Source organism: Salvelinus alpinus, chromosome 1 (assembly GCF_045679555.1).
Source record: "Salvelinus alpinus chromosome 1, SLU_Salpinus.1, whole genome shotgun sequence".
Taxonomy (NCBI): domain Eukaryota; kingdom Metazoa; phylum Chordata; class Actinopteri; order Salmoniformes; family Salmonidae; genus Salvelinus; species Salvelinus alpinus.
The window spans coordinates 54281322-54307988 of record NC_092086.1 but is presented as its reverse complement, the minus strand read 5'-3'; the positions used below and the strand labels follow the sequence as shown (position 1 = coordinate 54307988).

The 26667-nt window shown below is 45.1% G+C and overlaps 2 protein-coding genes across 12 annotated transcripts in view; one reads left to right on the top strand and one right to left on the bottom strand.

Annotated features, from left to right (window-relative positions):
- Positions 1–21370, top strand: part of LOC139580721 (KAT8 regulatory NSL complex subunit 1-like) — a 75749-nt gene extending 54379 nt beyond the window's left edge. For 2 of the 3 annotated variants that reach the window (XM_071409669.1, XM_071409674.1), the window contains 13 exons: positions 6605–6746; positions 7378–7470; positions 8082–8182; positions 9504–9702; positions 11899–12070; positions 13445–13636; positions 14468–14650; positions 14940–15106; positions 15255–15379; positions 15763–15820; positions 17310–17422; positions 18182–18464; positions 18674–21370. In XM_071409669.1, coding sequence (XP_071265770.1) covers positions 6605–6746; positions 7378–7470; positions 8082–8182; positions 9504–9702; positions 11899–12070; positions 13445–13636; positions 14468–14650; positions 14940–15106; positions 15255–15379; positions 15763–15820; positions 17310–17422; positions 18182–18464; positions 18674–18931 — 2086 coding nt within the window. In that variant the 3' untranslated portion in view covers positions 18932–21370. The remainder of the gene's footprint in view (positions 1–6604; positions 6747–7377; positions 7471–8081; positions 8183–9503; positions 9703–11898; positions 12071–13444; positions 13637–14467; positions 14651–14939; positions 15107–15254; positions 15380–15762; positions 15821–17309; positions 17423–18181; positions 18465–18673) is intronic. The other variant, XM_071409682.1, reaches the window with a different exon arrangement.
- Positions 21371–21518: 148 nt separating this feature from the next.
- Positions 21519–26667, bottom strand: part of LOC139580732 (microtubule-associated protein tau-like) — a 39517-nt gene continuing 34368 nt past the window's right edge. For 8 of the 9 annotated variants that reach the window (XM_071409711.1, XM_071409739.1, XM_071409694.1 and 5 more), the window contains one exon: positions 21519–24507. In XM_071409711.1, coding sequence (XP_071265812.1) covers positions 24295–24507 — 213 coding nt within the window. In that variant the 3' untranslated portion in view covers positions 21519–24294. Of the gene's footprint in view, positions 24508–25129; positions 25298–26667 lie in introns of all 9 variants that reach the window. The other variant, XM_071409730.1, reaches the window with a different exon arrangement.

Here is a 26667-nt window from a genome sequence, read left to right as displayed (position 1 = left end):
GACATTTCAGCTTTTCAATTTTAATGCATTTGTAAAAATGTCCAAATACATAATTGCACTTTTGATACTATGGGGTATTATTAAATCTTTCATCTTTAATAATAGCTTTTATCAAAGGCTCTCACTATCCTTCATCACTTGGTCTAAACATACTTTTATATAGTAGAGGAATATGTAGGCCTGAGGCTTGTAAGTCATTGTAGAGGATTGGCCCACCCTTGATCTGACCTCATTATAAAACATGTTTTGAAGGGACAATCTGGGATTCAAACAGCAAAGCCACTGTTTCAATGGCTGTAGGCCTACATCATTAATTTAAAACACATATATTGCCCTTTTTTAAGCTATGTTTCCCTGTTAGTGCTTTTAGCATGTTAGTCAAATAATATTGTATATTTCACATGCTTCGTAAACAACCGGTGTAGACTAACAGTGAAATGCTTAGTTACGGGCCCTTCCCAACAATGCAGAAATAGTAATAAATACACAATGAGTAACGGTAACTTGGCTATATGCATGGGTTACCAGTACCGAGTCGTTATGCAGGGGTACGAGATAATTGAGGTAGTAATGTACATATAGGTAGGGATAAAGTGACTAGGCAACAGAATAGACCAACAGTAAAAGCAGCACATGTGATGAGTCAAAAGGGTCAATGTAGTTAGTCTGGGTAGCTATTGGTTAACTACTTAACTAACTATTTAGCAGTCTTATGGCTTGGGGGTAGAAGCTGTTCAGGGTCCTGTTGGTTCCAGACTTGGTGCATTGGTACCACTTTCCGTGCGGTAACAGAGAGAACAGTCTATGACTTGGGTTGCTGGAGCCTGACCAGTTTTAGGGTCTTCCTCTGACACTGCCTAGTATAGAGGTCCTGGGTGGCAGGAAGCTCGGCCCCAGTGATATACTGGGCCGTACACACTACCCTATGTAGCGCCTTGTAGCCGGATGCCAAGCAGTTGCCATACCAAGCGGTGATGCAGCCAGTCAAGATACTCTCAATATTGCAGTTGTATTACTTTTTGAGGTTCTGAAGGCCCATGCCAAATTTCCTCAGCCTCCTGAGGGGGAGAGGCGTTGTAATGCCCTTTTCACGACTGTATTGGGTTGTGTTTGGACCATGGTAATTAATTCCTTAGTGATGTGGACAGCGAGGAACTTGAAGCTCTGGACCTGCTCCACTACAGCCCTGTGGATGGGGGCGGGCTCTTACCCTTGATTTCCTGTAGTCCATGATCAGCTCCTTTTGTCTTGCTGATATTGAGGGAGAGGTTCTTGTCCTGGCACAACACTGCCAGGTCTCTGACCTCATCCTCATCAGGCCCACCGCCGTGTCATCTGCAAACTCAATGAGGGTGTTGGAGTCGGACCATTCAGAAGAGCCCTGGTTAGCTCCCGGTATTTTTCCAGCAGGAATGGAATGGGTTTGTAAATGCCCTTCCCAGACTTCTTCATTCCTTGCCCTCTTCTCTTTCACCAGCTTCTCTTCTCTCGGCTCCTCACTCCACTACTCCTCCTCTCCCTCAATTTTTTCCGCCTCCTCACTCCCTCCCTCCGCCTCTCGCCTTGCTCTTTCACTCCCGCCTTCATGCTGCGCCATGAAGGCTAGTCATGTGACAGGGGAGGTGGGCGGGATCTTTTTTCTCTCTCTCTCTTCCAGCACATCAAACCCTTTGTTCTCCACTAAACCCTGCCCGTAGACACACACACACACACACACACACACACACACACACACACACACACACAGGCTGACTGGAAGAAGTGCTTTCTCTTCCTCTCTCCTCCCTCCCTCTCGCTCTTTTGTCGCTGCTAAAAGCAGCATGTGGATCCTGGCTCATCCCACACTGCTAATGGCATTTAGATATGCTCATGTATTTTAAAGAAGGGTTGGGTGATTTTTCTCCCCATGCGCTCGCTCCGTTCCCTTTAATAGTCTGATGTTATTTCCTTTGACGGTTCGGTCCCTGTTACCTCAGCGACCATGACGATTACCACCCGCTTTTTATATCCTGTGTTTTTGTTTTGCCTCACTGCTCGCTGTGTTCATTTCCTGGTTGGGCGGGCTTCTCGTTTGTGTGCGTGTGTGTGTGTATACTACTGACTGACAGATGTAAGCTTCTGGCTGACTTCTGACGATATCTGAAGTATTCATCAAGTGTTTTTTCACATAAATCATAAGGCATTTGGTTTAATGTTGGAGTGGTGGGCTTGGTTTATGTTTGAGTGCTATATTGAGCATGAGATTCCATTTAATTTCTCTGTGGTTTACCAGCTAGCCATCATCTGGTGGTCTGGCATTCCTTTACTATGGACATTACTACTGTCTAGCCACACACACACACACTACGAAACAGTAGAGCTGTGGCGTTACCATTATCGCAGTATTTTGTCCATGCCAAAAATTCAAATGCGACGCAAATCAAACTCTTTGGTCCTTTAAAAACCTGCTGTATGGAAAAATAAAAACGAGTATCGTGATACTGGTATCGTCTCGGCCTTGCAAAACAGCTCCCATTCCTAGGTGAGAGCAGTGTAGAGACAGGTGTTAATGACTCACCCCAGGTGAGAGGACAGGACCCCACTCTTCAAGGTCACACACACTTTTCTACCACAAAGCCAGCCATACTCCATATTGACGTTACTCTGGATTTCTTCTCAATGCCAGGCAGTGTATCCTTATCTTTCCGCCAGGGCTTGTTTCACGCAGACACGGCCTCCCAGAGCTGTGTGACCCCTCTGTGTGTGTCTCTGAAGTCAGGCCTCTCAGACACAGGAAGTGTGTCAAATCAAATCCATATTTTTTTTTGGTCACATGCTCAGTAAACAACAGGTCTAGACTAACAGGAAAATGCTTACTTACTGGCCCTCTCCCAACAATGCAGAGAAATAAAATAGTGAAATAATAGAAAAGTAATAACACATAATAATAATAAATACACAATGAGTAACGATAACTTTGCTATATACCCAGGGTGCCAGTACCGAGTCGATGTGTAGGCGTACGATGTAGTTGAGGTAGATATGGACAAATAACTAAGAATAAAGTGACTAGGCAACATGATAGATGATGAACAGCAGCAGCAGCAGAGTGTGTGATGGATGGATCTATAAGAGGGAGCCTCACCAGAGAGGATGGCACATGGCCACTTAATCTCTCCTCTCTGGCCGAGGGGAGACGAGTCCCAGACCACGTGCGCGCAACTGAGAATGTCAGCTAAAAGTCGAAAGAGAAAAGCGAGTGACTCAGTGGTATATGTTTGGTAGCTACTAATCCACGGTGTGTGTTTAGTGAATGTCAGAGATGGAGATTGGCACTTGTTTTCCTGATGGCCATCACACAGAGAATTGTATTACAGTATTGTCAAAGTCCAAGGAAGAGGCCTGTTTTATGCCGGACGCCCTCGCCGGCTCTGAGCGCTTATTGAAACGAGCCGTGGATAAATGTAAAATGTATTTAAATGGCTTGTTATAGGTTTAAGAACCTCGGCGGGGTTTCTGGAAGTCTGCAGGGGCACTTCACATGCCCTCTGTGAGGGTGTTGTTATTACACACACATCGTGTTTTATGTGGGAGAGACTTCTTGTCGGAGCTCCTGTCCTGGCGTTTGTTTTTTAGATTGTACTTGGGTGTTTCTGTGAACGTCGGTGTTATTGGTTGTCCCTGTACTGGTGCTTTTCCACTGAGACTAACCCCTACACCAGTAGGTCGCCTGTTTTATGTTAATGTGAGCTCTAGTGTAATTGTTTCCATCAGGAATGCGACAATAAGACTTGGGGCGAGCAGAACCAGCAACCTCTGCATCATTCAAGACGGTCTCTCTCTCCCTCCCCCCCGCTCGCTCTTGCTCTCACTCTCTCTGTGTGTGTGTCTTGTGTGATGGAGAGAGAGAATGTGATTGTGGCTACTTCCTGTATTCCTGCTTCCTGTTCCTGTGTGGATCACAGACAGGAGCGGGGGACTCATTGTGTCGCTTTAGCAACAGGCAGGCAGCAGCCAAAACTCCTCCCTCTGTCCCTTCCTCTCTCTCACCCTCCCTCTCCACATCCCTACTACACCCAGTATTGTCCCTCTGTCCCTCTCTCTCTCTCCATAGCCCTACAACGCATGGTTCATTCTCTCGCCCCTTCACTGCCCCTGTTGGTTGACTGTAGTACTGCAGTACATTGCGTACTGCCCCTCCCCCACACTCACCACAGCCCCATGTGGAATTTTTTTAATTGAAAAGAAGAGACTTGGGGTACAAAAAAGCGCTCTAAATTTAAAATGAACAGGAAAACTGTGGACTCAGGGGTCCTGGTTCAGATTTGTGTTTGGTTTTACAGGGAGAGTTAATTGTTTCTCTCTTATAACTTGTCTTTGGTTCCCCGTCACCTCCCTCCCCGCAATGTCCTTTGTGTGCTTTATTGCTAATCAGAATATAAAATACAGCATCTCTGAGTAGCTGATTATTCAGTCTTCTGAAATCCTCCCTTATGTTTTTGCTCACTGGCTACCTTTATGGAACTGGCCACGTCACACTCCAGGCTTATTTTCCTGTATCACACTAACCTTGGACATGGGAGGCTGCCTTACTTTCCTTTTTCCTACAGGTGTGTGTGTGTGGTGTGCTAATTTAGTCTGCATGTGTGCTATTTAAGAGAGGGAGTATACATACATATTCTCACATCATTTTATCATGTCTTTTTTTCCTGGAGGAACTGTGAAGAGAATGGTGTATTTATATCCAGCCGTCATGAAAAGGTGTGTGTGCAAGTGTAGACAGGCGACGCTTTGGAGCGTTCATCTGAATGTATGACATGAAATCCGAGTCTTGGAAATACATTTTACATTGCCACATTCTGAAAACAGCATATTTTGCTGTACTAGGCCTACGTCTTCCTCCTAGGCTTAAGCCTCTTTGTGTCTGTATAAGAGATTCTGGGCGCCAGAACACAGCCCCTTCTAAACAAAAAGTGACCTTGTTCGGTTGGTCTGTATTGATTATTGATAGCTGTAAAGAGGGTGAGAATGAAAGCCGTAGGGGGGTGGGTGTTTGGGAGAGTATTGAACCAGCGGCCATGTCCCAAATTGCATCCTGTCCCCTATGTAGTTCACTGCTTTTCACCAGAGCCCTATGGGCCATGGTCAAAATGAGTGCACTAAATGGGGAATAGGGTGCCATTTGGGACGTACACCTAGTGTGTGGTGAGAGGTTGTCCTCTAAATTCCAGTCAGAGTAGATGAGGAGAGGGAGGAGGGAGAAAAATGGTGGTGGAGGAGGAGGGCCTGTAGCAACAGAGGCCTCACTGGTCTCCAGCCATCTCACCAGACTGATAGGAAAGTGGGTTATGTAACGTTGGCTCTATAGAAAGAACATAGCAGCCCTCTCTTTTTGTCTCTCGCTCTCCTCTCTCTCTACATGCCCCTGCACTTTTTCCATTTCTGTTCATCTCTTTGCCCTACCCTCTCTCTTACCCCCATTGCACTGATTTCTTGCCCTCATTGTCCCTGTCGCCCCCCTCCCACCCTCATTTCTCTGTCTCTCTCCCTCCCGGGACAGAGTGTGATCGAGGGTAATCTTGAGTCATTTCACAGAGTTCACAGAGACCTCTTCCTACCCGAAATGTCCTTCGCTCACAGCTTCATCATGTGGAACTCTTGGCTTGAACACAGCACATTCAGGGTAGGGGAGGCTACTACTAGGTGTGCAGGCCCAGGTGTAGAACACATGAGAAGGGGTTCAGTGGAAAGGTGCCAGCTACAGTTTTGTAACTAGGTACATGGTGCTGCTGCTGCTATTGAAACGTAAGAAACACAAACTAAGTCGAGCAGCTCGGGGAGCCAAGAGAAAGTGCCGATTTTAATTAGACTAAATGTCATCCGTCACTGGGGGACTGGAAGTGTGTGTGTTAGGCATGGGCATTTGATTTCACTGTTCAAATAATATCCCGAATGTTTTACTTCAATGGCGACTTGTTTGCGTGACTCAGGAAAGGTGGTACACTTTGCTTGTTGGAGGGAGAGGGATTTTCCATTGATTAGAAATCTCCCACTTCACTTGCTTCACATGGAGCCTCTGACTGTAAGCTGCTTTGATTGACCTACCAATCGCAAGCTAGACGTGTGAAGTGCCTATAGGCTACCTACCGGTGCCTCTTGTTTGTGGTGCGCATTCACAGACCTGTTGTTTTATTATAATTTCGAATGGCATGATCTGCCCTGGAATGTAGCAATGTCACATAGATAATTAAATACAATTTTAAACAAATGTCATTTTTTTAAATAAACTTGTAAGTAACCGAATACTAACGCCCGTTCTAACAAATAACCGTGCCCATCCCGTATGTGTGTGATGGCTTAGATGTAATAAGGAAAATCTGTGGCTAGCGTTGTGAATGTAGGTAGATGGATGTTTTTGAGGCTTTTTTCCCCCATTAGTGTTATTTGTGTGACGCCCCTATGCTTCATTCCAAAAGGCCTGGTCACTGACCTCGGAACCCTCACTGACCTTCCTCCATACAAGCAATCACACTTCCCACACACAATCTCTCTCACACTGACACGGACACCCCCTTCTCTCCTGCCTCTGCTCTGACCCTGTCCTCCTCCTCTCTCTGCCCTACAGATGGAGACGTGCGGAGGGGCGCTACGCGGTGGATAGGGCCTCCATAGTCAGCCACTGGAACTGGCTGCAGGCCCACGTGTCTGACCTGGAGTACCGCATCCGCCAGCAGACGGACATCTACCGTCAGCTCCGCTCCAACAAGGTCAGCACCACCACAAAAAAATACAACCCTGGGTCTTAACTCTGATTACGATTATTATTTTTAAAGTAATTCAATGTTTCTCTATGGTCAGCACCCTCAGTCTCAGCCACCTGGGTTGCCCTGGCAACAGGCCCAAGAGTGGAGGGGAGGGGGCGGACCTGGTGAAAGTCATGATGTCATTGGTAGATGGGGGGGGGTGTAGAAGCATGTCACGTGACCTAACATGTCTCTCGCACCCCACGCTCAAAGTAACTCTGCTCACACCTCAACGACGGATGAGAATAGTGGGAACGCTTTTCTATTCTGTTCGTATCAAGAGTGTGTTGCGCACCTCGATACCTCTGACATGTCTGTCTGCTTTTATCCCTCACTCTCTCCCCCACTCTTATCCTTTGCTTCTCCCTCTTTTTCTTTCTCTCACTTCATCCATCCATCCATCAGTGATTTCCCAGTGGAATATCTTAGTCTTCTTGGTTAAATTTCTAGCAAATTGCTTCAACAGCTTGTTCATGGTGCCCATTGTCTGTGGCTACACCAAAACCAGTTACTTTGGTGCAAAGCCACTGTTACCTCTGGTGTTATGAATCAGAAGGACTGAAGAGCTCACCCTGGCCTATCTGCGCTCTCGTAGGGTTCCATAATGCTGGCAGAGACCTCCCTCTTTGACGTGTCACCCGAGGACGGGGAGGTGAAGGCGGAGCCTGTTGGTTGCCCGGTAATGCAGGTAAATGAGTCTGACGATGTAACTGTCCAATCAGATCCTCAACAAGCCTGTGCCTTAATTTCTTAGACATCAACTCGCGTATCCTATTCATGCCCTCATTTTAGGTGAATATGTCCACAGTTCAGTTAGTACTACATCCTCTTAAGTAATGTAGTATGATGTACTGTATCAAAGAGAAAGGGAGCGCAAATGCGACTTTTCCACTTAGCGTGGTCCCTCCCTACCAGTTCAGAGGAGAAAGAAGGGAGAGGGAGAGAGAGGGGAGGGGACAGCGCTCAAGATGGCACCCTGGCACTGTGCCCAAAATAGAGAGATGGGAACAAGACTCGCCCACAGAACCCCAACCAGCCTCCGGGACTTGGTAGGGAGGGAGGAGGGACTACCATCTCAGGAAGAGGAGGGGGAGGTCCCAAAACAGTGGTGGTCTTTGTTTTGTCATGCCAAGTAGCGTTGACCTTTCTATCCATTCAGTTGTGACCCGAGGAATTCACTAGGAGGTCGTTCAACTGTTCTGGGCTAGGCTGTAGTGGAAGGGAGTTGAGGAGAGTGGGTTGGAAGAGTTTAGAAGGGGAGTTCCATGGTAGCCGTGCCAACCTTGTCTTTGGTTCCAGGAGTGCGGCTCAGACGGTGGGGCGGAGGGTCCCGGATCCGTGGAAACAAGCCTGAGGAAAGGGTGCGCGTCCGGGAGACAGGTCAACGGGATCATCAACAGGTACGACACAACCGAATGAACCGTCTTACCCACCCAGTTGGTGTGTGTCCTGCAGGAATCCCAACCATTCTATGCCAACCACTGTGTCTGAACAAAGGGGTGGGTGGGGACATGATCCATGTGGGAATTGCAGCTGCTCACTGTCTTTCCCAAATATACTACAGGGTTTGTACACACAGCACGTGTTCATGCTGCAGCCGTTGTTTTCCTCTAGTGGAATGCAGAACTGTGAATGGAAGTTATTTGTGTCATACTTAAATAATCATTCGGTCACCGAGTAATACGTATTCACACTCATTATAGTGATAAGTGGGATGGGCGTTTCCTCCCATACTGTTACATTGAGACCTACCAAATAAGCTACTCAGTGGACTATCAAAACATAAATCCATAATGAACATAATCAGTAGTAGTAATATACAGACTCGTGTATTGCAATGTTGATGAGTGACTGTCCCTCCCTTCCCTCCAGCTTATGTCATGGGTCTATAGACCTACATTGTCCATATGTATTAGTGCTGAGCGATTAACCAACATTTCTGTTATTTTTTGTTTTTTAAACAACTAGTCGATCGACAACGGTTCAATTATTTGAATTCCTTTTTTGTTCTGTTTTTCTGCGAGCTCAATGCAGCACATTGCACAGTTTCTCTATAAATAAATCAGATCCAGCCTGAACTATGTGATGCAGTAGGGAGTTGTAGTTTCCAACTGGCCAAGATTGTATTTAAACTACAAAGAGCATAATCCATTGTACATCTACTTGTTCGGTCTCTGTTTCTTTTATGCCTGCTGCAGAAGAGGCAGAAGAATGCGTGATTGTGAGGGGATATAGAGAGCAGCTGTCGCTTTGAGGCATCTCTACCTGAAAATACATGATCTAAGTGATTGATAGTTGGCATTCAGTCGTCATAAAAGTATGCCTTGTTTACCTTGAGGAACAACAAAATAGTGATTTTTGTCAGAAAGCATTGGCAGCAGCTCTGTGTAGATGAGATGATGACTTGGAATGAAAGAATATATTCATCAAATAAATAATATACACAACTGAAATATTTTATTGAAGTGATGTGAATAAATGATGCTTCATAAGTGAAAAGCAGTAATGATGGGCAGTCACTACCATCATGGGACTTTTATGAATTGTTTTATTTTCTGTGTCACAGCATTCAACTCAAATAATTGAAAGCGAACTGACCTCAAAAAGCACTAATCACTCAGCCCTAATATTTATCAGCAGCTCGTGGATGTAGATTCACAGGGTTTCTCTGTCTTTCGTGTAGCGTAGTATTGATGAGTGTCTGTCCCTCCCTCCCTCCAGCCTGCGGCCTGGCTCTCCCGAGGGTTCTGACCCGGAGGAGCAGCTGAGGAAGCAGCAGCAGAACCAGCCCCCGTCCCAGCCCCAGCTACTGTGCTCCCCTCAGGATGACACGTGTGTGTCGGCCCGAACACGGCCCCTCCTCAGCTGCAAGAGACGACGCCTCGTCAGGCCCAGCACCGTCACCAACCTCAACCGCAAGGTTGGTGTGTGTGCGCGCTTTACTGTGTGTGTGTGTAATATTGTTTTTCTGTTGGTGTGAGCGCCATCAGAATAGAATTATATTGCGTCGACAGGCGGGGTATGTCAATCACTTTTGAGATCAAAGCGCAGAACCACACTTAGCCACGTTTGTTCATATTCCTTGCTAGTTAGTGAGTTATTTGCCCGGGTATAGCATGTTTTTGGTCAGCAAACAGGGTTCGTATTGTCATGCAAATCCTTGAAAAGTCATGGCGTGGGCATCACCTGGTGTGTTCCTGTGTGATTGGGTCCGAGGAGAGAGAGGGAGACATTTACAGCAGGTAGGCCTATAAAATAACGATAGACAACGGATGAACTAAAGAGCCAATTCAAAACATATGGTGTTGCCTGGCTAGTTAACTGTTTAGCTTAAAGCATTATATTAATGTCATTGTGGTGTTCGATGTCCTTAAAAAAACGTTCCGGCAGCACTCGTCGTGAATAATGAACGGGTGTGTTAGTAAACCAGAGCTAAATATTGCTGTTGTAAAACTGCCTCTCAAGCGCTCAAAAGAGTTGAGAAATAAATCTGACACATTTGGAAAGTTCTATTAAGCATTGGTCATGTCATTCTGACAACGTTAGAATATGTGCATGATTGACCTAGCCCAAATGACAAATGATTCCCAATTCTGTCAGTTAGATCTCCACTGAAACCTGAATATTCTAGCCTTACAAGGCAGATTAACGTTTTTGTTAGTTACCTTGCTTGAGGTAGCCAACCTTAGTCATTTGATCCCTGGTTCATTAAATTAGGAAAGTATGTTATAAAGACGGTGTGTAATTGTAATGTTGCAATGTTTTTTTGTGGCCAACCATCCTCCAGGAGAGCCTTAAAGGGGCAGTGTTCTATTTTCAGACAGGCTTGCATATGCAAAGTAGCCTATTGGCAGAGGGTAGCCTACATTTTTGCGGTTCTCTGTATGGTAATAATAATGATACTTGTATTTTGTAAAGTGATTCCTTGCATCATACAACACAATTGTAAGTCTCCCCTTTGGCTCATGGTGTTACAGACCATAATTATTTGGGGGACAAGTGACTTGAGCTTTCGGACGAGTACAAAGTCAGTCCTACTTGTCCAAAGGGCAAGTGGCAAAAAAAAAAGTGAATGTATGCCGGTCTGTGTGTGTCTTGAGTTACAAGTGTGAAAGGACATGCGAGCGTCTGTGTTTGTACTAGCATTAAGTGTGATTACACGTGGGGAGTGTACGTGTTAGTCAATGTACTGACTACAGCATATGGGTTAGTGGTGAATGACCGCCAGCCCTCCACGCCAGTACATTTTAAGGATCTGCATTCGAGAGAACACACCCTCGTGTGTGTGTGTGTGTGTGTGTGTGTGTGTGTGTGTGTGTGTGTGTGTGTGTGTGTGTGTGTGTGTGTGTGTATAGGCTAGATGTCTTCTACCTCTGCATTCTCCGAAGACATCTATTCCTTCATGTGAAGTGGCCTTGGAACAGGTGGCTAGTCTCCAACGACACAGGTAGGGCTCAACGCCGCAGACTCGTGTTCTGTTTAAAGCAGCGGCGTTATATCTCGGACTAGGAGGAGCTGCCTGACAGACGCCTACAATTCAAAGAGGTTTGACTGGACAGGGGGAGCTTATCCCAGATCAACACTCGTACTCTGTTCAGTAAAAGGAAACGCTGCCATAACGGGAGCGGGCTGTGAACAAGCTCTTTTCTCAGCTCCTAGCGCTTCAGATCGTTGTTAAACTAAACAGGAACTCTGGCTTATCTTGTTAAACCAGCCCGCCGCAGTTTCAAAGGCTTACCCTATAGGTTATGGCAGGAAAAGCTACGCTTGTGGTGCTATGTATCTATGTTTTTATTTCTTAAACAATTGAATCTGGTTCGATTTTGATTGTCTTACAAGAAGGCAGGCGTTGTAGAAAGTACCCATGTTTCATTTTTTAGAGACTTTAGACGCAGTGTTGATGTGCAACAGTATGTTGTTGTTGGAACGGGAATATGATGACTAGTTCTATCCGAGCTACTTCAGAGATGGTTTCCCTCTGTTTACATGTTCCCCATGTGTCTGGATCTTACCCGTTTGCCCTTGTCGTTGCATTGAGAATTTGCACTCACTCGATTCCTTAGACCTACCTGGTTGAATAGGTTTAAAGAATCATCCCCCTCCCTCTCTTCTCCAGGGCCAGAGGCTGAGCCTATCGGGTCCTCGCTGCGGCTGCGAGGTCAACCCCCAGTGTATGACGTGTGGCGGCCGCACCCTCTCCTCCTCTGACGTCCAGTATGAGCGCCCTCTACTGGAGAGGCTGTCCCAGTTCGACCCCTGCGTGCACCCCATCCTCTCCCTCACAGACGGTAAGATTGATCGGTTGGTTGACGGATTGATTGAATTTGTTTGAGCATAAAAATACATCCAAACCCGCTCCAGCCGGAGACAACGTACGCCTTGTAGCTACGTGCACCACATCTTCTCTCTCACTGTTGTAAGTAGCTCTGCCCTCGTCATGCCCTGGGTCAAGGGCCAGGGGTTGGCTAACAAGGGACAGAGGTTGCTGTGCCATCTTGTGCTTGTTGGGTAGTGGAGCAGCATAGTTGGTTTATAAGTGATAACGTTCCAGTATTGACTACTTAGGCGGACAACATTATATAGACTATTTTCTAGGCAGAATTTGAGCTGGAGCTTGCAGCACCACCAGCTTCAATCCAATCAAGGGGCTTTGTTCGACACATGTCATGTAGTGTGTATTTCATTCTGATTCTGATTTCTACTAGTGAGCTCCCTCCCACACTTCTCTACTGCTGTAGTAAAGGCCTGTGGCCCGGGCCTGTAATGTGGGCCTGCCAGTGCTTAGATTAAAGGCAGGGGGAAGTAGGATGTAGAGTGCAGGATGAAAGCAGGCCAAATCCTCGGGGGGGGGTTGGCGGGGGTGGAGGGGCTTCTAGAGCTTCCAGTCTGAACCTGCTGAAGTCCTCCCCCTGGTGGATCGAGGGAGAAATCCACCAGGGCGCTCTGTCAAAGCACTGCTGCTCACTGCATCCACACTCGCCCGCTCTCTGTCCCAGATGTTCCTTTTCCACATGAGAGGAGCTAGCTAGCTAGGCCTGAGAGATGTGAAAGCGTCAAAAGTCTGCAGTGTAATGAGGTATAAAGGACTGGCTGGAGATGGATGGTGCAGTCAGAACTAGGTCAACTGGTGAGAGAGGGGATGGTTGGTGGTTGAAAAGGCAATGCAGTGTATGACCATGCAGTGCTACTGTCTGTCTGTAGGTGGTAGCGAGGGGTCCAATATGGCTGCTGTAGCTGGCACACACAATGGCGTTGGCCTTTTTTTAATAGTGCACGGTTGATGGGGTTTGTAGTTTTTACACGTTTGATCTGGTCTGTAGTTCCCCTAGAATCTACGCCTATACAGTTCTCGATACCTGATTGGTGGTCTGTTTCTATTTTGCCGGGCCAATGTGCCCTGTTTAGGTGTAGGTAGGTTCATTTGAACATCTTGGTACATATGCAGAAACAAACATACTATTTGATGTCATACAATGTAAAACACAAGTAAAAGGTAAGGATCAGCCGAACTATATGGACAGTGAATTATCGATACATCGGAAGTCATAAACAACCTAGTTTGAGAGCTCTTGCCAAGAGCTTATAAAGATTTGTATTTATTTTTTTTAACATTTATCTGCTGCTAACCACAAACCCCCGTCTCCCTCTGTGTGTTTGTGCAGACGTGACGATGAGTCTGCACCTGCAGCGCGTCCTCAAGTCCCACTGGAACAGCCGGCCGCTGGAGAAGATCAAACCCCTGAAGAAGCTCTCTCTGAAACACAAGCTCTCCGTGGGACGCCCCCACGACCCCTCCGCCTCCTTCACCCCCAAAGACAAACACAAGATGACCAACTCCCTCCTCTCCACAGTCCGTAAGTAAAGCCTCATCACCTCAACAACAAAAAAATAAAACGAGGCTGATACTTTAAGCCAAGCACCGGGGTATTGCCTCCCAATGTGGAAGGCTCGTAATAGCCATTTGTCCCTAAGCATGTTAATTTTCTACACCTTAAACGTTGTGTAACGCAACAGACCCAAATGTACACTGTATAGGAAGGATCTCTTTGTTTTGCAAAGCTCTTAATATGATCGGTATTGACTGTTCATATACCTGTGTAAAAACACGAAACGTATGAGGCCCCACCAGCCTAACAATTCAGTCCCACATAACAAGCGTTTATTTTGTTGGTTACTCTGTAGTATTCAGGTGTGAGTGTGTGTGACCCAGCATTTCCTGGTAAATACAGTGACTCAGCTGCCCAAATGACAACGCGCTTTCCTCTGTGTATGATTTGAAGACGCTTCGGTCGTTTTCTGCTTCAAATGCATGGACCCTATTCAGAGAGCACAGATGGATGGAGCATGATACACTGATAATCATTTCATTACAATGTTACATAATCCAGAGCTCTGTAGCACAAGGTTAAAATATGTTTCTAAGACAGTTTTGTTTGCATTTTTACGCTCACGCAGACCCACTCACAGACCGGGCTGAAAATATGACCGCTTTAGTGTTGTGGTGGAATCTACTTCATCAGGATGTTTTTACAGTCAATTAACACTGTTAGACAAAATCAGAAATATATATTGACTAGTCGTGGCTAAAGTAGAAAAATGTGTTCATATAATATACAATATATCCCTTTGTGTGTGTACAAAACATACACACTGCGTAACCTACCATGTTGCTCCATCCTCACCAGGCCTGTCCCACCACAAGGTGCGTTCAGAGAAGCTACACAGGCAGCAGCTAGACAGCCTGCTGGGGTCCACCAAGCTGGAGGGCCGCCCCCACTACCGAGGGGAGCGGGGCCACGGGCCCTACGACAAGAGCCACGCACGCAAGAGGCCCCGAGAACACTCAGTGTCACTGGACAGGATGGACAGTAAGTTGCCTACAGTCTGTTTATTTTCCTGTCTTTCCCTCTCCCTCCCTCTCCCTAAGCACCTGTCTCATAGCTTGAGCAGCTCAAATAAGTTCTGAAGGGTAGTTGTCGCACCGCACTTTTTATTCTTTATTCAGTATCCATTTTATCCCGTGTCAGTTACTGAATTTAAGGCTTGAGTACTTGAGATGGATTTATATCAATCGGGAGGATTCCAGTGTATTTCATGAGATTTTTCTCTACTCTCTTATTCTTCCCCCATACTCGCTCTCTCTTGACCTCTCCTCAGACACCCCTAAGCTGTACCTGGATGGGGGCAGTCTGTGCCAGTCTCTATCTGCTGGGCTCCACGCCCCCACCCACAGCTCCCTGCTCCGACAGCTGTCAGCGTCCTCAGAGACATGCTCCATGCCCTTCACCTCCTTCAACAGCAGCCTGAGGGACAACAGCACCCCGGTACGACACACACACACAGCTGGCCTGTACAGCTGTGTGCGCATGCATGTACTATGTGATTGAAACAATAATGGTGAAGTAATTTGTAGAAGTACTTTAGCAGTTGGCTTGACGGTGACTGGCCCTGCTCCCCTTCTACCCCGTACAGCATCAGCCCATCCGCAGGAGGAGGGGAGAGAGCTCCTTTGACATCAACAACATCGTCATCCCCATGTCTGTGGCTGCCACCACCCGCGTGGAGAAACTGCAGTACAAAGAGATCCTCACCCCCAGGTACGCAAGACACAAAATGGCCGCCATGTCTACCTCGGCATGGGGAACTTGCCTAGAGTCAGGAAACTAAGCACAGATCCAGAGTCAGTTTGGGAATTTCCCCCATCTAACCGATTAAAAACGGTTAGGATATGGGACTGTAATGCTGATCCCTAGATATGTCCAGAAGGGCAAATAGCAATTGTTAGGATATGATTTGGGAGACTGTAAGCTGATCCTAAATCTGTGCCTGAGAGAGACTGCCCAGAGCTACGCACATCAGCTGTACACTCACTCACTTGAACACGCATACACACACACACACACACACACACACACACACACACACGCACACGTGGGTGGTGAATTACTGATGTATTAATTATCTGGCTTACATTTTGCAGTTGGAAGGAGGTTGACATTTGTGCTAAGCCAATCGCTGAGGAGGCTGACATTGAGGAGGTAAAAAATAATTTTTCCTTGGAATGACCTTTCCAGAATCTCAGTTGGTGTAGTTTACTGATGCAGACCAGAAGTATAATTTAGTTGTCCAAAGATGTCAAACATCTAGATAGAGCTGCCACCAACCTCCAAATAACTGCTTTGTTTTCACTGTATCACTCTAATGCAGTGCTTCTCAATTATTTTCTGTTACGCGGAAGAAGTAAACATTTCGCTCCCCCCAACTCTCTGCCGCGACTGTAGATAGTATCATTTGTCTATAAAATTGTTATAAGTACACCTCTGCATAACATTGTATCCTTATTAACATTAAAGAAAAAGAAAAAAGAAAGAAATATAGATCAACTTACAACAAAGAATAACTTTATTAACATTGTTTTTTAGTCTGTAACAGAAAAGACTTAAAGTGCATCAATTTGCCTGAAATTTTAAAAAAATCCCTGCAAACACCAATGCAGTTCTCCCACTTTAGCCCATTCTCAGTCAGGAAGCAGTCCAGCATGTTGAATAGCTCTTCAGCTGTGGCTCTGTCTCTGACATATTTACAAAAAAGTAGGTCCTCACACAGGGAGTTTGTCATGTCAAAACGTACATAAGCGATAAACAAACAGTCGCTTCATCGAACTGTAAGGCAAAACGTTTGTCTTTGAGTTTATCTACCAGCTGTTCTTTAAGATCGTTAGCAATGTCATTTATACGTCTGGCGACAGTGTCATTGAACAAAGGGATAGTTTTTATTTTTGCAGCACTTGCGTCATCCAGCATGACAGAGACCATGTCTATTGCTGCAGGCAGTATCAGCTCCTCTGCTATGGAGTGGGGTTTTTTGCACTGAGCAATTTGGTATGCCACCTTATATGATGCTAACAGTGCTCGCTGGTTTACTGAAGTAGCATTCACAAAGCGGGACGATTGTTGGCAATATTCGGCATGTTTTCGCAAAAAAAAACTCAAGCGGCTTATCAGCGTGATTGGGGTGTAATGTCTTTAAGTGACGCCTTAATTTATTTGGCTTCATGCTGTCCGCTGCCAACATTTTTAGACACAGGAAACATACCGGTCTTTCCTCGTCTCCCACCGTAGTCACAGTGAAGCCAAGCGCTACATACGCGTCGTCATATTTCCTCGTCTTAGCTTTCGGGAGACTTACGTTTGTCTCATTATCTCCGTCTCTCTCCGCCTTTCTTTTCATCCCTGTTAAATATTTTTCCATGGTGTCTCTTAAGGGTTTGTTATCTGTACTTCATATCTCCTGCTCTGTGCTGTGTGCTCTTGTTCGGTGCAACAAAAAAAACTACTCCCTGCGGCAAAAAAAAGCATGTTCCCCGGGGTCACACACGCCCCCCCTGGCATCGCTCCGATTTGAGAAGGACTGCTCTAATGCAATACATTTAATGGTAATAACCAAACCAACGTTTGACAGCAAGCTGCGTTCATCAAGTGTTACAGCACTAACTTGGATGGCTGATATTTCTCGCCCTCCCTCCAGGTTGAGGACCTGACAGACACTGCGTTCTCCCAGCTGCACCAGTCCTGCGAGGACCAGGAGCGTTCCCGCTGGAGCTGGACGGCCAGCGCCATCGCCAAGAGGAGAGGCAGCCGGTCAGTAACACACACCGAAACACCCCCCTACCCACAATATGAGTTGCAAGAAGACACCCCTGCAACATGAGCTGCCCCAATTCAAGACACCCCCCCCACACACACACAACATGATCCACCCACTCCCCATAGTTTTTCCAATAAGCAGTGTATGTGGAGGTTTTTCTAATTTCTTTATTGATCCAGAAATCAGAGTCTTTTTTGGTGTGGTCTGTAGCAGAGATGAGGTTCTGAGCTGCATATTGATTGTGATTCTCTTATCTCAGAACCTTGACATTTTTTGCACTGATGTTTCTCCCTAAAATAGCCTGGTCCAGTATGTTGTACTGCAGTGCAGCACAGGGAACATCTTGGCAAATAGCCTAGCGGTTAAGAGTGTTGGGCCAGGTCGCTGGTTCTCAGATCCCACGAGCGGATTAGGTGAAACATCTGCCGACCGTGCCCTTGAGCAAGGCACTTAACCCTAATTGCTCCAGCGTCGCCGTGATCGCTGGCCTTGACCCCACTCTCCGAGGGTGTCTCGGGGGCTGTTGGGATATGCATTAAAAATATATATATAATAATTCACACACTCATACAGGTTACCCCACTTGTACATGCAGTGAAACAGGAAAAATATAAGCAGACCCTATTTGACCTTTGGTCTTCTAGAATCTAGATGATAGGTTTCTCTACTTAAGGCTATTCTCCTTTCTGTTCAATTGAAGTCTAGCTGAAGACTTCATTAAGTTAACTCCCCTCTTCCCCCCCCCCTTCCAGTTCATATGTCAGTGGCCGGTCGGACGGTCGCACCACTCCCCTGCTGGGCAGCAACAACCCCTCCTCCCCGGACACAGCCCACTTCCACGCCCTGCAGGACTACGTCAGTGCAGCCTCCCCCTGCTCCCCGGCCAGCCCCGACCTGCAGTCCTACCCTTACGCCCCAGGGTGTTACACAGCAGGAGGGTACTCCTACACCCCTATAGGCTCCAGGGACTCCTACCGCCTGCTCTCCAACGAAGACACGCGCTGCTCCACGCCTGACGGCACCTACGAAGAACTGGTAGGCTCCTCATAGCACATACGCTTTCGTACTATACACACGTTCACACACATCAGGTGTTTAATCGGTGTGCATGCCATCTTTGTGAATACTATGGCAGATTGTAGGGATATATGTATGAGAAGGCACCAGCCTTTTGGGTATAAATATACACAGACTGATAATCTTTGATAGCCCTGTGTCCAGTCTGACGTGAGTTTCCTCTCCAGGTTCCCATCCCAGTACACCCGTGGGACCGGAGGAGCTTCCCTCTGGAGAACGACCCACCGCCGGAGCCCGAGGAGCAGCCAGGGAATGCCGAGGAGCGCACCTACAGAACCATGCGCCACATCTCCGGCTGCAAGACGGGCTCGTCCAGATCGGAGTCTGACACCGGGGGTCCCCCCTCGCCGCTTCCCCCTGACGACAGCAGCAAGCAGAAAGCCCCCTCCGCCACCACCTCTCTCACCAGACCCTCCCACCGATGAGCGAAGGCTCTCCCCGCATAAAGGACTCAACACTTTTTTTTTTCTTTCACAAGACTCTAAACAAGAACTACATCAACAATGGAATAATGGACTCCTGTTGTTTGATATTCAAACATCAGTCAAATTCTTTCACAGTTTTTAGTGAACATAGACAGAGACCCCCATTAGAAATCAGTTTTGTTCTTTCTTTTCTTGGTCACCGAAATGAACAAATATATAAAAGTAAATGGGGGAAAAAGGAGAGAAATTAGACTGAAAGCTGAATTTGTGATGAGCAGGATGTAGAGTTGCTTCCTGTTTCTGGGCCAATGGGCTGAGCACTAAGCAGCCACTCAGGCAGTGTGTGTACCTTTGTAGCTTTCTATTCCCCACCCCATGTCAGTGTAAAATGGAGTGAGTAAAACAGCAATGCCTTGTTGTCATAGCTTGTTATGTTGTCCCCTTGAATCAACCTAATAATATTAGTCCCTCCCCAGAGAATCTGACATGTTCCTTTATGCACTTGTTTCACAGAGCTGTAGTAGTTATCAGTTTGCTATTTTCCATCTGCTTTTCTTTCCTCTCTGTTTGTCTGCATTGGTATAGTTGTCTTCTACATATAGGTTTAATAATATATTTCCTTTCAACCCCGTCACATAGACTGATAGCACAAGTGGTTGTTGGGACGGTGTATAAAATGAGCACAGCAAGTAACACCACCCTCAATGAGATTACACATACACTAGTTTGAATAGATCATTCAATCAGCCAAGCCAAAGTGAAGCAAATAAATAATAATGTGGATATGTTAACTAATATAAACGGCAGAAAAAAAACATCACCTCTCCTACATAGGAATGGAGTTGATTTCAGTGTCTTTGTTCAACTGTGTGCATATTGGATTTCTGTCTTCATTTTCGATGTGGTGTGTGTGCGTGCTGTTATTTCACGCTTTTCTGATTTTTGGTTTGGATAATGTGCAAGAAATCACTAAAAGCGTGCAGTCGGGCTCCAATTACAAAGAAAGCTCCTCTGTTTTTGAATGTAGTATTTTGGCTTCATCTTGGATCAAGGCCCTTCATTATTCGCTCCACTTTACATTTCTATACCCTAGCTATTGACACGGGTTGCAGTAGTTCACATCCGATGCAATGTTTCCAGCTTGTAATGCATAATTGCCATGCAATTTCATGTCACTCGGTATCGTAAAAGAAAATATGAGACAAAAATATGTAAATGTACCTAATTTGTCTCGGTCCTGTGTCCCTATCTGTTTTTGGAATTGCACATGGCAGATGTCAATGTACCTGTTGGATTGTCAATGCATTTCCACAATTGGATTAAAATCACTCAAGCTCTGAGTCTTATTGGGGGTTCAAATGTCATGTTGGTTAAGTCAAAAGATTTTCATTTAACAGTGCAAAACAAAACTAAGTATGGGTTGTGTTCATTAGAGCAAGCAAAATGTTCTGAAATGGTGGACAAGTCCAGGTAATCCCTGCCAGTTATATTCCTTTGGTACCTACTGAACACGGCCCAGATCTGCCATCAGCTGCCCTGGTTCCCAGCACCCCCTGCTTTGTCCCTCCCTGCAGATGAGGTGGAGTATTGTACAGAAAGCCTCATGTTTGAGTCACTACGTCAGAAGCCTGTGGCCATCATCCACACAGGAGGCTATGTAGGGCTTTCAGTTGGAGTCAATTTGAGCCTGGCCGTTTCTACTTGGTCACTTTGTGCGTCTGATTCATGCTCTGCCCCACCAGTCAAAACCACATGTTAGTTAGCTAAACGTAAGCCTGCCTCAACCAATGCCCTGCTCTTGTTCCAATTACCACTAGTATGGAATCATGACATGAGTTCATTCACATCACTGTTCAGTTGAGCCTTTTTGTTTCCACCTTCCTTGATTCTGCTGTCTCATTTCGAGGAGGTAATGTGAGGCCTTCCCTGGTGAATAATTCTCCCACGGGAGTCTGTCTGTCCAGACCGACCGGAAGACAAACCGGACTCTATTTCTAGGGACCATCGATGCCTATCCCTTTTTCCTCACAGAAGTCCCCGCCTATCCACTACGGTTTTCAGTCTGCGAGTGGGGATCGGAGGACTCACTAGGCAGAAACTGTTTCGATGTACAATAGGGTTTGACTAGCGTTGAAAAGCCGATATTGTATTGTCTGGGCTATTTTTCGTACTTAGAATTTCCAACGTGGTGAATGAGGGTGGGTGAGTCTGGTATATCCTTTAGCATGTAATAGTTTGTACAAAAAGAGTATATTTTGTAAATAATTTAACTGTGTTTGATGTTCAGGCTGTAGCTGTCCTGATTGTATAGGGAGAAGCCACGGCAAGTACACTATATTGAACACTTTATGCAGAGGCAAAAAAAAAAAAGTTTATGGATTGACGAATCCGACCGACAGGCAGCGTGTTCTTCTCAAAATAAAAGTGAATTATATTGTATCAACTGTGTCCTTGTGTTCCCTAAAAGCTTGTAAGTTCTACATGTGTAAAGCCCTTGCATATTTCACAAACAAGGTCAGTGTGACAGGAAATACCCCTGTCATTCTTTGAAACGCTTCACAAATGTAATGGAAAGAAACCTTTAACATTGCTGTTCCAATACTGACTTTATTTCCTAATCCACGTTAACAGCAACAAGTATCAGTGTAAACCAAATATTAATAAAATGCACATCACAAGGACAATCACGACTGTCAAAATAAAAACTCAGCAGAGAAGGAGAAACAAAACGGGACATGGGGAGGAGAGAAGCTAGTTAACTTGTATCATTGTTCCCTTTGAGGCAAAAGGGAAAAGTTATTTACTACACTGAAAAGCCCCAAATTACCCTTTTCCTTCCCTTAAATTAATGACATTAAGTCTTAAACATCCTTTGCACCAACTTTCTTCCCCTCTTGTCGCAACAGATTTAATTACAATACAATTACCAGTTTGCTTAAAATGTCAGTCATTAAAAGGTTTAATGAATAAAATGAGGTTATGCTGTCCTTTCAGAATAGTAAACCACTCCCTCAGATTAATTTACTGTATGTGGTTACCTGGGAAAAACTAGAAGAGTGACATTTCAATTTTCAGCTTCGAAATAAAATACTAACTTGGAAAAAACATCCTTACACTTTTGCGGAACATCATTCACCACACAAGGTGCATAGGGTTGTTTTATGGTACCTTTTCTAAAACGGTCTAAACGGATATGTGGACTAACGTGAATATCAGTCTTAGTATCCCTACCTATATGTACATATCTACCTCAATTTCATTGTACCCCTACACGTCGACTCTGTACTGGTACCCCATGTATATAGCGTTAATCATTGTGTATTTATTCCTTATTTTTTCTCTGCATTGTTGGGAAGGGCTCATAAGTAAACATTTCACTGTTAGTCTACACCTGTTTATGAAGCATGTGACATAACATTTGATTTGAGTATTTTGGGGGCTTTCGGTAGTTAATATGCTTACATGTCTTACCTTGAATAGATTTGTTCAATCGTAACAATTAATATCCGCTTAACCCCCTTTTTAAATATTTTCAGCACAGTACATAATGTTCATGTTGACCATGAGGAATGAGGAGGAAAGCCAGCCAGTTATCATTCACACCCATGTAGTGGTGGTCAACTTGAGAACTTCAGTGTGTAAAAACTACCTTCAAACACAAGAATGCATCGTGAGGGTCGGGAGTATAAAAAAATAATAGCAGGGTGTCAGCAGGTGCATCTACAAGCATTTGTAAATAGCAGTTTAATATGTCTTACATCCACAGAATAGGGCTACTAGTAGGAAAGAAAGTGCGCAACATAAGGTTTGATCTACAGCGTAAAAAAAAGAGTGCTCTGTCATTGCGAAGAAATATTTACTTTAGTTAAAATTCGCTACGTAAGTAGTGCGCTGTGGGTAGGTAGGGGGTGGTCATTTGGTCATCTTTGACAGAGGGAGTGTGCAAGTGCACACTTTTGGAGTAGGGTAGAGATTTGGAGCACATCCTATATCAGGCTTTGAATTTCATGCAGGTAAAATTGAGACTTGTCTAGGCATGTGTGTTGTGGGTATGCAGTGGCATTTCTATTGCCTGACCACTCAAACTGAATTCTTCCGCTGCTCAATCATTCCTACATACTGCAGTCTGAGACAGCCATCGTTCAAGTCGTTTGTTGACGTCAAAATAAGGGGTGTTGTACAAAACAAAGTAATCAGCAATTGGATCATCTCTAACCAATCAGAGTATCAAAGCCAATGACAAAATTTCATAACGCCCCTATACCCAGGTGTGTTCTGGCTCTGGACCAAACAGATGGTCTAGAATGGATTTCCGTTCTAGAAATCAACGGGGAGGTACTCAGATTCAGACACACTGCTGAGAAGAAACTTGGTGAGGATTGGTGATATACCACCAGAATATCGGCACGTAGACTATACCATACACACAAAAAACCCTCAACTTCAAATTAGCAATCTTATCCAATTGATTGACATATGCACAATGTAGCTCCATTACTCCATAATTAATTGATTACTTAATTGATTTCAATTGCTCAGCAATGGGATCCTCCTTGAAATGTTTTGAACGGGCCATGGGCTTTAACTCTTAAGTTAAATATTCTGGGTAATAGACTTGTAATTGTCCTTCTCATGAAAATTGTTTATTTTATAATTTTACAAACAATGTCTACTTTAATCATCTCAAAGGCAGAGTCACACGCTTTTCATTACATCACAGCAACTGTTTACTACAACGTTCGAATTTCATTATACCGTAAATAAATCTTCGCGGATTTCTCAACTGGGGAATATCGGAGTGTTTTAAGCACGAAAGGGCAACAGTCTATTTGGCACTTAGTATCATTTGAATGGTATAGTACAGTGTCACTTTAATTTAGCTGATCTTTTCTAGTTGAGAAAAGATTTGAGTCTTTGGCTACTTCACATTTTAAGGCTTAAATGAGCAAATGCAAACATCCACTGCATGGCAATAAGCAAAGTAATGTGCAATATTTTCATGCGAGCAGTTGCGTTCGAATTGAGCAGCCCAATTAATTGCACTGTAAATGGAAAGTAGGGTAAATGTCTTTATAAGAAGGCCTGGCTACGTTTTTATGGGTATAGAATAATGTTGCTTTTCTTTCACGTATATGTTTTCATTACCTGTGTCTATCTAACTATCAAGACCATAAGCTGTTCATTAACGTACCACTTTGCCCTGACTGATATCCCCGGTCGGCAAATCCCGCGAGCGACTTTGAATTTCAAGGAGGAATGGAGACTCAGTGAGGTACTTATTTTTCTCTTCGTTTCTCTTTTTTATCACGTGGTTGGTTCCCTTGGTAACCTACAATGCTTTTTCAGGGAGGGACGTGGTCGAATCACAGGCCTTGCTTGGCGAGGGAGGCGGAGACCTGGTCGGCTAGCATGGATAGCGGCGGCGCGTCTGTAATGTTCTGGCTGCCAGGGGACGACACGTTACTGAGAAGACGGGCGGGTGAGCCGCCTGCGATGATCTCCACGGGGACAATCTCCGCTCCGTGGTCGGTGCGGGCTTTCGCCGTCTCACGGAAACTCAGTTTGTGGCTTTCAATCTGCAGGAGTGGAGATTGATACATTTAGTGAATGGCGAGCAAGGGCACCTACAGTGATGAGCCAAATCTTTCATGTGTAATTATGCATCATTCATGGATTGTGTCTGTGTAAACCTTCGGGGCCAGGTTTCCCGTTAAACTTAGTCCTGGACTAAAATTAATTCTAAATGGAGAATTTCCATTAAACGTGTATTCTAGTCCAGGACTAGGCTTAATCTGGACATGGGATGAGTGGAAGTCAAATCAGCGCAAATCCAGTATTATACTTTCTATGTGATGACATCAGAATGTAGAATGGTGAACAGAGGTTGTGCATATCACAAAAGACCAGTGATGCTGCAGTTTGAAAGGCTCTTGACTTTGTGTTAAGGCCCTCTTGTGGTTAAATGTATACAATTTCCCTATTGATAGTGTGTGGAGTCCTATGGACATGCTGTGTGGGTGGGTGTGTGTTTGGCTGCACATGTGCATGCATGTGTGGGTGCGTGCATGTTTTTTAAGGGGGAATTATAGGCCTTCATTTCAAGGTTGAGTATCTCTGTTGTGGCTTGATCCGTCCACTTGACTGGACAATTTTGGCGACTTTGGGGTTTTGGTCTGAAGTAAGACATTGTGTACTTACTGGAGACTTCTAGCTTTACCAGGACGCCCCCTCGATTGGGCTGTGTTCAGAACGGGGCGACTGAGGGGGATCAGTGGAGGGGCCAGTAGGGCTTGGGATAGGAGCTTCCCTATTTAGGGAGGCGTCTCCTTCTCCAGAAACCCTCTCGGCTTCCTTCCCCTTCTCTCTCTGGATGGATACCACACCCAGTATGGACGGAAAACATGCGTTGGTGTTAAACAAAACGTAACAAACAAATCAAACAAAATAAATCAAATGAAAAAATTATATATAAAATAAATGAATGAAAGAGTCTGTACAAAAAAAAACGAAAAGAAAGAACAAAAATAAGCAAGAGATTGGTCTGCAGTGCCAGCTTGGAATCAAGAGTGAAAATGAAATGTAGTCTGAGTAACTTTACCAGTCTTGAGCTAACATTCCACTCCTTGTCATTGCCAAGGGGACTGGCCTTTCAGCAATCTCAACATTCAAATATACGGTGGAGTTGCTCATTGGTTGTTGGAAATAACATTATTTTCCATGAGAACATGTGGATCCTTGAAAATATAATGAATAACAAAGTTTAAAAAAAATATTTAGCTGTTAGCTAGGCAAGTTGTTGTATTTTGAGGCTTAAAATAATTTTGTGGTTGGAATTGCAATATTTAGTTGAGAATTTAGACATGAGCTAGCAAATTTTGACAGACTAGTTTCTTCTGGACAAACAAAAACGGTTGATCAGCAACCGGATACCAATGTGTTACAATAATGTAATCTGCAGACTGCGGTTACTACATGCCACGCCCACTGCCATTGCAACTGCTAGCGCTGTCTCTGGCACACACTCCAGCACAGTAGGTGGCGGTAATGCACCAGCGTTGGATGCCAACCGCCGAAAACCCCCACATAAGAAGGGGGCCGGTACACAGTGTCCTTCGACCCCGCCTGCCGAGTACTGTTTTCCTGCAGTTCTGATAACGATATGGCAAAGGGAAGTAGCTAGCTCACTAGAACACCGGTACAGTGTCATTCTCCCCCGCTTGCCGAGCACTGCTTTCCCGCAGTTCTGTTAACGTTACAGCATTACGGCTAGTGTAGCCAACCCAACTCTTGTGTGGCACTACCGAGTAGTGATTACCGTCGCCGTAAAGTTAAAATAACTGCCAGTGTTTTCTTTGATGAGGTTTAACGGGGGTTGGCATCCAATAAATGTTGGATTACCGCCACCTAATAGACTGACGTCCCTTATACTTAGTTTAATAATTTTTTACTTTCTAATTAAAAAAAATATATACAAATACCCGACCATCTGACACTACACTCACAAATAATAATAAATAACATACTCCACTATTTAAATCTATTTAGTCCTACTTCAGGCTGAAAGGATGGGACACCACCACTCAACACACCCTGTAACTCTTCTGATGTCAAGTCTCGCACACCCAAATACCTCTCTGCAGCTGCCACCACCTCTATTTTCTGCGATTTACATTCCATCCCATAATCTAATCTTACTGAAACATATATCACTTGCTGGTTTATCCTTCTGTACTGGT